Source organism: Lonchura striata, chromosome 6 (assembly GCF_050655825.1).
Source record: "Lonchura striata isolate lonStrDom1 chromosome 6, ASM5065582v1, whole genome shotgun sequence".
NCBI lineage: Eukaryota > Metazoa > Chordata > Aves > Passeriformes > Estrildidae > Lonchura > Lonchura striata.
Window position 1 is genome coordinate 4,684,680 of NC_140708.1, and position 12,552 is coordinate 4,697,231.

The window sequence follows — 12,552 nt, forward strand, 5'->3', positions numbered from 1 at the left end:
TTCCTGACATTGTTTGGTTTCAAACATTTGAGAACAGTCTACTCCACTTTACCATTTTGAGCCCCTCCCCACGGCACAGCATTTCGTACTTCCTTCTCTCAGGCAGGTAATCCTTTTTCTTAACCTCAGTTTCCTTCTCCTGCTGCTCTTCTGAATCCGTGCTGGATTTGTTTGCTTCTTTTTCTTTAGCCATGATGTATTCAAAGTATTTCATGTTCCCATTTGCTCTTTGATGTTCAGGATCTACAGACAGAGAAGCAGACGGGGATCACTGGCAGGGTTCCAGCCCCTGAGGAATCATCCAGAAGTGGTTATTCACAGAAAGCAAAAGGAAACAGATGCACACCACTGCTTCTCCAACCCTCACTGCACACAGGGGTCCCAGCACTGAGGAAAAGGGTTTGGCCACTCCATCCCATCTCACTACAGAGGGAGAGACAAGGGAATGGGACAGGGAGAGAGCTGGCACAGCACGACGGCCTGGAAACTTGAAACTACCCTGGTGGGATTTAGGATTTCTGGTGACAAAGCTTTTTAACTTACAGAATTAGCTTCAGTTCTTTAGTAAGTGGCTTTTGCTATGTTAGGGTTAGTTCTGAGCTTCCCAGAACATCTGTTACACAGTCAGTCAGTGGAGTATTTACAGAAGAATAAATGCTTTCATTTTTCATGAAACAGACTTATCTCACTGTCCTGTAGTCTGTATTTCTTGTTTTTACAAGTGTTTCATCTTCAGCATGCTGAATTTGCATTTAAATCATCTGCAGAGATTTCAGTATCACCATTTTAGTTTCCATTTAATTTTGGTTTTGCCTCTACCTAGTGGGAAGCAATCTCAATCCAGGAAAGCAAAACGTAGAGAGAGAACCAGATTTCAGACAGGTAAAAGGACAGAAGCCAAGAAAACCCTTCAGTACAAAGGAGCAAATCTGTATCTAAAATGTAAAAACACACTTCACAAAGGTATATAGGAGTCAGATCCTAGGCAAGGCTGCACTCCCCAGGACAAACCCAGGCAGGGCTGTGCCCCTGTGTCCCTCACCCAGCTCCAGGAGGCGCCTGGTGAGCGCCATGGCCTTGCCCAGGTCGCCCTGCTGGTACACAGCATAGCTCAGGTAGTCCAGGATGTAGACTTTGTCTGCAGAGGACACTTCTCCCTCATCCAGCTGCTTCAGGGCTTGCTCCATCCACAGCTCTGTGTGGTAGTAGTCAGCTTCTGTGTAGGCAATCTTGCCCAGCTCAAAGCAGTCTTCAGCTGTTAGAAAGGATTTGTGCTTCACACCTGGGTATTTAGAGCAAAACAAAGAGTTTACACAGGGTTCCAGACCTGTCCTCCGAGAAACATTCAAATTATTTCTCATTCCTCACAGCAGGCTTTTATTTCTGTTCTCCCACAGCTCCCTTCTGCAGTAGCTGTTTGTTGGAAGTCTCTAAAGCCTGTAAATCCTTGGCACACAAGCACTCAGATGCAGCTTTCCACTGCCAGAATACCAGGGAACATGCTAAATGTCTCTACACTAGTGAAAAATCAATTAAACTTTCCTTCTTCAAAACCCCAACCACTTCCAACAAGAGTAAAAATGAGCCTAATTTGAAGTTTCAGAACTTTGTTTTCAAGGACATCACACCACTGCTTTCAAAATGTTACTGAACCACTTGTTAGTGACAACTTGGTGGGGGAGGAAAAAGAAAAACACCAGGGAGTAAATTCCCAGCTGCTTGGGATTTTTTTCAAGTCAGTCATTTTTAGAAACATTTTAAGTGACCTCTGAAAGATTAAAGCACTAGTAGGCAAATTACAGATTCCTATTTTTGCCTCTGGAAATACAGGCCCTATGAAAAACCAGATTTAATCTTGTAAAAGGGAAACAGAACCTGCCAGTGTTACAGCTAAAATTACATCCCTGATTACATCTTAACCATTCTGAATTTCTAACAGCAGCTCTGCAGTGCCCAAAGAGTGCAGCTGTTCTGCTGTCCATTCCTGTGATGGGCAGCAACTGCAACTTCCTGAGCCTGAATCTGCAAAGCCTCCAATAACTGGGCAGAAGCTGAGATTCTGGACCAAAAGAAATTCCCTGGGAATGAAGAAAAGGAGCACAAACAAGTGACCACATGGGAAGTTCCTCTCTGGAGTCCAACCTATTCTTTTCTATCCTCTTTTTTATCCTCCAGAACGTCTAGGTTCTGCCATTACAATTCATTGCACACAGTCTGGACAGCTCATTGCTTCAAAACCAGCAAAACTTCCCCTTGTATTTTGTGCTGTTTGAAGAAAACAGCAACAAGCTGCTCATTGCATTAGGAGGAATCTGTAGGTCCTTAAGCAGGTCTTGAACCAAACCCAAAAGCAAGGTTATACATCATAACACATAAAGCAAATTACCCTTAATTTTATTAGGCATCTGACCACAATGAGCACTTGCAAAAACACAGATGGATTGTACAGAGCTGATTTTTTGCCAGCTGGCACAGGACTGGTTTTGAACAGAGGAAACAAGGAAGACTCAGCAGAGAAAGTTTTCTGACAAAAAGAGAGAAGTTGTGTCTTCTCCTGCACAAAGCAGCCTGTTAATGATCAGCTCAAGCAATGCCACATAGGCTTAAGTCTGTGTATGCACCATCTTTTGCTCTTCAATTTACACAATCCCTGAATGTTAAGCTCAAAGGAACTTGCTAAAATGCATTAAGCTGTGCAATAAAACCAGGCAACTGCCAGTGCAACACAAGGGAAAAAACTCACCCAGACAAAATTTTATTGCTATTGATTTTTATTTGAAACCATTAACACTAGATTATCTTACCATAACTAGAAGAAAGATGCAGATTTCAACCAAAAAAACCACTTTTTCATTCATTTTAGCCAGCTCAAACCCTTTCCTAATGTTACCTTCAGGATGAGAAATTAAACAAGATGGAACAGAGAAAAAAAATTTGTAATGAGGACATTTAGGAAATGCAAATAACAACCAAGGATGGCTCTCACCTGGCAGGTTCCCTCTGGAGAGGGTGTCTGTGTCCAGGTTGTAGGTGTCCTGGAGCCTCAGGAGGGCCTTGGCTGCCCCAGTCTGATCCTCATCATTTGGGAAGAACTGCCTCTGGATTGTCATGTTGGAGATAAAGCCTGGGAAAGGCAGGGAAACACATGCTCACCCTCTGTCCTGGGAATTGTGTGAACTCCCTGCCCCAGGGAAAGCCAAAATCCACCTTCACACAAGCCTGGACTGAACTCACAACACAGGCTGCACAGTTTGCATTTGGTTTGGGTTTTGTTTTAAAGAAAGCAAAGGAAAAACCAAAAATAAAGACTTTTTTTGTTGTTGTTTTTTTACTCCCACCCATTCAGAAGGGCTTAAGACACACTGGTGCAGATTTCTGGCTGGCAGGTGCAGTGTGAGCCTTTTCTGTTGCCATATTCAGCCCCTCTCGCAGCAACAGGGAAGCTGAGCGTGCTGAACCCTTATCAGAGACTAATCCTTTTCTTTTTGAAAGCTCTTTCTTACAATTCCTTATTACAAACCTCCATCTGGTATTAATTAGCTGTTGAGACAGTCTCACAGGTCCATTATAACCACCCTGGCTTCCTTTTGCTAAGTGTCTTTCACACTTGACTATTTCTTGTCCTGCTCCTTTGCTAAAGAGCTTCCACTCTTGCTGAAGAAAAGAGGCAGCAATTAAGTGTTTGCTACACTAATTCCACAAATGCTCAGTCTCAAAAGCAGATTTGCCAATCTAATTCAAGCCCTGACACGTGAAAGGCAACAGCCAAGTACCTGCAGTGAGTCTGTGATGCTGGCTTGTGCTGCAGGCACACACTCACCATCTGACATGTCCTTGAGGACCAGGCTCTCCAGCTCACCCCACTCTGTGTTGAGCCGTTTCATCAGCTTGAATGCATTCACAGGATGGCCCAAAAACCCCTCTGGGTCTTTCGTGGCAGTAGCTGTCAGCTGATCCAACTTCTCTGCCCATCTAGAATGACAGTATTCATTAAAGTCTCACAGAGGTCTGCTGGTGTGCTAAAGAAATGATTGCAAACTGCTCAAATGTCTTCACTAATAAAAAAGTCAACCAAAATTGCAGGCTTTTGCATTATATATATTTAGAGCTCTTCTAAAAGGAACAAAAAGGGCTACTTCCTTTTCTTTTATTAAATCTTCTTCCTCAGCTGCAGCCCAAGTCTTGTGCTGCTCCTGCAGTCCTCGTTGGAGCCCTGCTGCAGGAACTTCTTCCTACAAGCCCCAAAAGCACAGTGCCAGCACTTCCATTACAAGCTGTCATGCAGGACTGATCAAAAACAAAGCTTTACCCACATTTTCAATCTTTCAATTGCCCCCTTTTTCCCCCTAAGGCTTACAAAAAAGCAGTTCAATGCTTGTCTCAAATTATTTTACACTCAGACACACACTTACATGTGTGAGACATCCCTTGCCTCTCAAAGCTCCTTTCCATGCTGAAAGCTTGGATGAAGCAACATGTTGTTCTCACACCTCCACATGAGTGGCCCAGACCCAGTTTCTAGTGCTGCAGCCCCAACTCAAAATTCTCTAAGTACCACAAGTCATTCACAACCCCAAGGTGACCCAAAACAAGCACAGCTTAAAAAAAAATTAAAAAGCAGCTGTACACCATGAAGAGGTGCAGCAACGCCCTGCAGTCAGGGTAAATTGATGTTGAGGAGCCACACCCACAGAGAATCCCAAACTCCAGCAAGAAAGCAAATCCAGAATCTGTAGCCTGGAGGGAGCTCTGCCCATCAGCTGGAGCTCCTCTTGTTCCAGGATCTGGTTTGCCTGGATGGAATCTGCAGGCTGTACCTGAGGCACGGAGGTGTTCACAGCTGTCAGAGGAGCCCCTGGCTGCATCTCCCCACACTGCCCCTGATTGTTCTCCTGCACTCTGGCAGTCCCTGGGGGGGTTTCCAGCAGCCACACCAGTGAGGGGGTCCCTCCAAACCAGAGGAGCTGCTGGGGACCAGCTCCAGCTCAGAGCAAGACTGAAAGAAACCAACTTCACCCTGTGCCTTCACATGGCCCAGGGTCAAACCCTCCCTGCATTTCCCACTGCAGGAGCAGCTCCCAGTATCTTCCAGATGCCAACAAACAACGCTGGCATTTTCCCCCATGTTCTTTAACAGCTCTGTGACAGTTATTTAAACTCTCCTGACCTCACAGGGAGCACCTCTGATAAAATTAAAACAGAGCTGCAACATTTCTGCAACAAGCTGTGTTTACACACCCTGGGATGCCCCAACTGGCTCACTTCCCTTGTTCATTTGTAGTTGTAAAGAATCTACTTGTAACATTCCAAACCTGGCAGCAATTCCAAGTCTGTGTTTCAAAGGACTAAGAAGGATCTTTCTTCCTGCATGGTGGAACACCAGAAAGTAATACACAAAGGCTAAAATAAAAACTACTCCTCCATCTAGAACTCTTTTAACACCCTCAAGACAGACTTATGCATATTTCTGAAAGCAAGGAAAGCATCCTGTTCAGTGATAAAATGTGTTTTTCTAGCTGTGATAAAATCTGACACACTGGGCTCTGCTCCTCACATGGTCAGGTCTCTTCTTATTTATGCACCAAGCAGTGCTGAAAGAACAACTTACAACAAACACCCAGCAAAACCTGCTACTTTAAGCTTTGCCCCAGAGGAAAAATTCCACAAATTTAATCAGCCTTAAGGAAGATCTTTCTGCATAAGGGTGGACTCAAATGATCAACCATTAGCATTGTGGCAACAACTGCTTACTTTTTGATCTGCTCCAGCTTGCTTTCCTCTGCCTTAATGTAATCTTTGAGTGACACAACCAGATCTTTTTCTGTATTAATTAAGTCTGTCATATGACCTAGAAAAAAAAAAAAGAGTTTGGTGAGTCAAGGAGAAACAAAACCCTGAGAATTAAAGGCCTTTTCCTCTTTTTGACTTTCATTCTTCCCCAAAAGTCCTTCTGCGTTTGCTTAAACAATCCTGAAGGAATATCTGAGTAAGACCTTTTTTTCTCTTTTTTGAAGGAGAAAATCTCCTGCTGGACCGACCTTGTTGCCATGGAAATTAATGTAATACTGCATATTTATTATTAGAACTAATTTAGGATTCATTTGGAAAAGGAAATTGTTTGCCACAGAGTAATCTTTCATCCAAGCATACATAATGTAGAGCAAATAAAGAAAAAGCTACAGATATACACAAAGCCTTCATGTTTGATACACAGCACTGATCCAGGGCTTTATTTTTAAGATTATATCCATGACTTCAAGGGGTCCCTGGTATTAATTAATAATTGCTTCACCTCCTGCAAGCAGGCAGCTGAAGTGGTTCAGCACAAAGGGGTGCAGTGCCCATCAGAACCCAAGGGTGATCCAGACATACTGCACCATTATGTGTCCTTGGCAGCTTCACCACCTCCTTCAACATGTGTGCAACACCCAAATTCTGCCTCAATTCCAATACCCTTAAGAATAAATAGTCACTGCAAAGCCTAGCCTGGGTCATTAGACCACCCCTGGTTTCTCCCCAGAGAAAAGCCAATAATGTGGTAAGAACTAGGAAGTGGTTTTAGTTCTGCACCAATTAGGGCCTCGGATGATTAACACATCCTTGCAGAATGAGCTTTGGAGGCTGTCAAGAAACTCTTTTGGCTACACCAAAGCAGTTCTCACCAATGGAAGTGAAGAAGTCCGTGTGGGCACAAGAGAAAGGCAGCAGAAATCCCAGAGCTAGGGCACACCAAACCTTCTTGAACGCCATTGCTCAACAGCTCTCACCTCGCTACACACCTGTGAGAGAAACACAAACAGGTGAAAATCCCTGCTCACCAGAGAGTGGAATGCACCCTCAGAAGGAGCAGCTCAGTCTCTTGGGGCTGCCACTGCTGCTTGAGGGAGCAGAACCCTGACAGCCTGAGCAGCTCCCACAGACTGAGTCCTTCCTGCTGACTTTTATACCTGAGAAAAAAGAATAGCTCAGGGACAAGGTGCTCACCAGCACTCTTCCTTTTTGGCATCTAAATCATGCTGCAGTTACGAGCTGCTTGGCAAAAAGCACTGAAAGAAACCAAACACTGAAAAAAGCACACAACGCTGGTTTAAAATAGTCATCATCAAGTTCATCCACTCAGTGGGAAAAAGAAGTTTCCTTTTTTCAGTCGGGAAGATGCCAGTGGAACAGGTCTGAATGAAAGTCTGACATGAGCAGTCCAGAGAGGGAGTTGTGTGCATGTTCCCGCTGCCCCCGTGGAGCCAAGCTGCACACCTGACACAAAAGGCTGCTCTGTCTGTCCCTGGATCCTGGCTGAGCACCCACAGGCTGCAGTGCTTTCTGCAGGGCCAGCTGCCAAGCTCAAGCCTTTCAGGATCCTGATCCCTTCAGCAGCCCAGCATCGCCTGGCTCCTGCATACTTCAGGAGTAATTATGCTGTCGTGGAATTCACAAGGTTTGCTTTTTTTCCTCCCCAGACAAAAGCTTAAACCTCTCACATATTGTATCTGGTCAGAAAAAAAATTTAATTCCAGTGCATGGACTAACAGAAATTGGTTTACAGTTCTTCCAACAGCACAACTAATGAAGAAAAAAAGAAAGGAAAAAAGCAAGCTCAGCTACAAGGTAGTTTGTCCTATTTAGGGAAGCAAACAACATAGACCAATAGGTCTGGTATTCACATAGCAAATGTGCAAACATAACCATGGAAGTTCAAAAGTTACACCCAAATAGAAACCATCCCAAGCATGGGTGGTGGTATTAACAGGAACCGTCCCTGACTCTGGAGTGCAGGACCTCTGCTTGTCCTGCACCTGAGGGTCAGGAGGCAGCTCCCTCCTCTCCTTCCACCTCCAGCACTGCAGAAGGATTTGCACTGGGCTTTGGATTTCCTCTGGGGCCTGCCTGCCTGTTGGACAGGACCAGCACAGTTCCACTGGCACCAACAGCAACAGCAGGAAACGAGCCCAGAAAAGCAGCACAACCTCCAGCTCTTGTAAACCACCCAAAATCTGCATGACCACAGCTGAAGGGCTGATGCATTCTTGCACATTCTAACTTGCTTTCTGCCCGTGAGAGTTTGGACAGGGAAGCCTCCTGGAGTTCCCCTTTTTCCCCTCACCAATGCTTTAAAGCAGCCCTGCTGTCCACAGCAGCCTTCCTCACCTCTTCCTCCCCACAGGCAGCCATCAGACTGTTTCAAACAAACCTAATAAAAACCCACTGATGTCCACCTCCATTCTTACTGAAAACACCACTCAACTCCTGTTTCACCCTGCAGAAAGCCAAGTGCCTCCTGCTCATTCAGCACTCGAGCCAATACATCTGTGAATCGGTGACAAAGCACGAACAGCTTTACTACATCACAAATATTTACCAATTTTATCAGCACTGGGAATGCACTGAGCTATTTGTTTACTGCACTCAGTGAAACACAAGAGAAGCTTCAGAAAGTTTCCTTTCTTGCTATATTAATCAAGATGAAACTTTTTAAAGCCACAAAGGAAAACCAATTTTAAAAATCACTAAAAAGGTGAAGAAAACAATGTTTCCTCACCACATACTGCTCTCAGTGACAGCATTCCATCTTGGTTTTCCTCTTCTCCTCTTTATTTCTCAGCCTTTGCAGCCTGTTCCAACACCAGGCTTCTACAAACAATGTTGCAACCCTTATTCCCAACTCCTTATCTCCACAGGCACACAGCAGGAGTGACTGGCAACAGCCACAAAATGCAACGAGGGCAATTCCAAGGAGGTACAAACACGAAGTTTGTCACACTTAGGCACTAGAAAGGGCTGCCCAGAGGAACTAGATCTCCCATTCTTGGAAGAATTTCAGAAGGAGCAGAGCCTTCCAACCACTGCAGCAGCACCAGCCACAGGTTCCCAAATCAAAGAAAACACAGCTCAGTCCATATAGACGCTGGCAATCTCCCAGATCCACAGGCTGCCAAGTAAGTAGGCTTTAATTTCTTCCCGTTGTTGACATGAAGTAAAACAAGATGAAAATCCTCTCTCCATTATTCCTGTCAGTCTTGCCCTCCTCCTCAGCTGTGTCCCACAGAAATGGCAATTGAGCATCTCGGGAAGAAGGGGATCACTGCCCACGCAGAGAAGTGGGAGTCCAGCTGACAGCTCCAACACAGGAGCTCCCTGCCTCCCCTGGGAACGTGCACTGACTAAGCTCTGAAACAGCAAAACACGAGCAGGGGAAGGAGGGGACAGCAAAGAGAAAATAAACACGCGGATAGAAGGGAAACAAAGCAGCAAGCAGAGCAATGGCACTGCCAAGAGCAGCACAGATTCTCTGAGCGCACAACAAATTTCAACACAACCATTTCAACTGATGTAACCTTAGAGGGGTTTTTTGGGGGGTTCCCAGAGTTCAGTCCTGCTTTACAAGTAGAAAGATGCAAGCAGACAAGCAAAGACAGCTGCAGAGTGGCACACGACATAACCTCATCACAATCAAGGTCCCACTGCCCAGTGACCAAAGACTGAAGAGGCTCATTAGCCAAGTCTCCTCACTGCCAGCTCCAAGTTCCCAGGTGCTTACAAGGACTGAGAAAACAGGATAAAAAAATGTAAACTGAGGGGCTACTTCAATATGGAATGGCTCTAACTCAATTCCAAACCAGCTTCTTTATTTAGGTAAGAAGTAACTGGCCTGCTCAAAATGAAGTCCACTGCAGGGCCAGGAGACAAAACTATCACCAAGATCCTCAACTTTTGATTAAATCCGTCCTGGACCCCACTGTATGTAAAAATAATAATAAAACCCCTTGACCAGTTAAGCTGAGTTTAGGGGACATGGAGAAGATGGAACCAGAAATTACAGCTGCTCACTGCCCTAAACCTCTCCTGTCTCAAGGACAACCCAAGCTACAGTCTCATGACACAATGTGACTGAAACTACTGAAAAGGAAAACTTTCCCAAAATAAGTACTACAAATATTTAGCTGTCATCATTGCTTAAAGGTCTCACAGGACAGAAGCACCAGAATCCAGTTCCCAAGTCCTCTTGCATGTTCAAAGGCTGCCTTAAAATTAAGATCCAAGCAGTGAAAGAAGACAGATTTTCTACAATTGCTATTACAAAAAGAAGAGGGTGCACTTTAGGCATCTTTTAACAAAGTTATAATCTTTTATATATGTGAAAAACATAGCATAATACTCTAATTATTAATACCCTTATGAGAATCAAAGTCGAGTAGGGTGCTCTACCTATCATTTACTTCCAAGTTGAAGACAACATTCATGGCTGAATACAGAGCAGTTCTGTTTGTACAGAGATTTGTACACAGGGAACTGAAGCAAGTTTTCCCTTGGTTTCCTCCAGACTAAGATGGAATGGACACCCCTCAGAGCCCACCTTTTCTAACTTCCCAGGCCAAGACAAAGAGCATGGGGAATGGAATAGAGCAATTATTTTATTACATACAACAGACAGGAGGCTATCCTTCTGCTCAAGGATTAGCTGAGCAAAAACAGAGATATACAGGAATGTTTTCAAATATTAATAGTGATTGAGGGAGCTGGGGCTGCTCAGCCTGGAGAAAAGGAGACTCAGGGGTGACCTTGTCACTCTCTACAACTCCCTGAAAGGAGGCTCTGCTCAGCTAGGGTTGGTCTCTTTCTCCAGGCAGCACTGGGAGAACCAGAGGACAGTGTTAAGCTGCACCAAGGGAATATAGGTTGGATATTAGGAAAAGATGTTTTAAGGAGAGGGTGATAAAATACTGGAATGGCCTGGGGAGGTGGTGGAGTCACCATCCCTGAATGTGTTTAAAAACAGACTGGATGAGGCACTGGGTACCAGGGCTTAGTTGAGGTGTTGGGGCTGGGTTGGACTTGGTGATCTTTAAGGTCTCTTCCAACCCAGTGATATTGTGAACTATAAAGAAAGCAGGACAATGCCAATGATAGTTGGTTTCTTCCACGGAGTATATTATTCTAAAGAAAAAAAAGATTTCCTTATCTGTATCAACCACAGCATGAAGGCATGGCTTTCCTGATATAAACCTCTGCTTATCCACACTCCTTCCAAAGTGTAACTCGCCACCTGTCATTTCAATTTGATAAACTGCACCGGGCACTTTGCAATCTACGTGCAAGCCCTAAAAGTCACAGCTTTAAACGCCAGGTTTTAAAGCCATTCATTATGGAACAGCATTTAAATCTGCACAGGTCAGTGAGCTGGCTCGGGGAGGAAAACAAAGAGAAGGAAAGTTAATCAGTACTGGTTGTGTCAGCACATACTTCAGAAGCAGTGCGGAGTGCTCCGGGTCAAATCAGTTTGGTCCAAGGCATCACAGCGTATCCATTAAAAGTTCCGAGGTGTAGGGTAGTGGGACAGGGAACATCCCTGTCCCCAAAGGCAGGCCTCTGCTCCCCAGACAAGCCGGGAACTCATTACCTTTACTCTCCGCCCCTGGCAGAGCACCGTCTGCATCCTGAGCCAACAGCCCCGGGCGCTGCGGGGAGCCGCATCGATTTACTCGTTGTAACCAAGTAAATAAATGCCTTTCATTCACTAAAGCCTCGAGTGCTGAACCTTTACTTACAAGCAGGCAAACACTTCAGCACTCTGCATTCGCCTCTTACTGAAGCCAGCAGGAAAAAAGAAGTGAAACTACACGCTGGGCAATCCCAAAGGATCTTCCCTATGGGAGCAGCCAGGCAAGCTGGGAGATTTAGTCTAAGTACACGTGATATTTTTATTATATATAATATTTCTATTTTATGTATTATATTAGTTATATTTTTATCACATTCGTCAGCATGCTGAAGGCTCCAGAGTTTCTCCTGCTAGCCAGACTAGACCCTACCAAAACTGAACGGTATCGCTTACTACAAAGGCAGATACGAAATTCCACGCACAGCAGCTGGCTGAGCCCAGCCCAAAGCAGCGGCGAGGGAACCCGAGGCAAGCCGCGTTGCCCGCGGCGCAATCTCCGCACACAGCTCACGCCGAGTAACTTTCCATCGCTGCCAGCCATGCGCTCCCGGCTCCGCACGGGCAGGGCGGGAGCCCACCTGCCCCCGCGGAGGGCAGCGGACCCGACCCGGCCCAGGGGACAACTCCCAGCTGCGGGGAACGGGAGGAGGCAGGCACGGAGGAGAGGGAGGCGGCGGCTGTGTTTTGTCTGCCAGCCGCCGGGAAGCCGGCGCCCTCCCGCCCCCCTCCGGAGGCTGCCGGCTCCCGTTACGTAAGGGCCGGGAACCCCGGCCGGCAGCGCCGGGACACCAGCTCCTCGCCGCGGGGAAGGCGGGGGCGGCGGAGCGCTGCCACGTATCGCCCCCACCCACCGCCGCCCGCACGGCAGCCGCCCAGCCCCGCGGCTCCCTTCCCCCCGGCCCACCCGCCCGGCCGCCCTCACAGCCGGCGGGACGGGCGGCGGGGCCTCACCTGAGCACGGGGGCGCTAGGCGGGAGCGGCACCGGAGACCCGCGCTCCTCCCGGGGGCTTCACCAACTGAGCGCGGCCGGCCCCGCCACGCCTTTTATAGCCGCGTGTGGCCACGCCCCCTCAGGCCACGCCCCCGGCGGTGCGGCCGCGCGCTACGTGAGCCC

The 12,552-nt window shown here is 46.6% G+C and overlaps 1 protein-coding gene across 8 annotated transcripts in view; it reads right to left on the reverse strand.

Moving 5' to 3' along the window:
* Window positions 1-12,532, reverse strand: part of P4HA1 (prolyl 4-hydroxylase subunit alpha 1) — a 29,029-nt gene extending 16,497 nt beyond the window's left edge. For all 8 annotated transcript variants that reach the window (XM_021543876.3, XM_085583897.1, XM_021543875.3 and 5 more), the window contains exons 1-7: window positions 12,389-12,532; window positions 6,663-6,779; window positions 5,752-5,848; window positions 3,821-3,972; window positions 2,987-3,124; window positions 1,043-1,282; window positions 53-243 (exon numbers count right to left, since the gene is read on the reverse strand). In XM_021543876.3, coding sequence (XP_021399551.2) covers window positions 53-243; window positions 1,043-1,282; window positions 2,987-3,124; window positions 3,821-3,972; window positions 5,752-5,848; window positions 6,663-6,750 — 906 coding nt within the window. In that variant the 5' untranslated portion in view covers window positions 6,751-6,779; window positions 12,389-12,532. The remainder of the gene's footprint in view (window positions 1-52; window positions 244-1,042; window positions 1,283-2,986; window positions 3,125-3,820; window positions 3,973-5,751; window positions 5,849-6,662; window positions 6,780-12,388) is intronic.
* Between the last annotated feature and the right edge of the window lie 20 nt (window positions 12,533-12,552).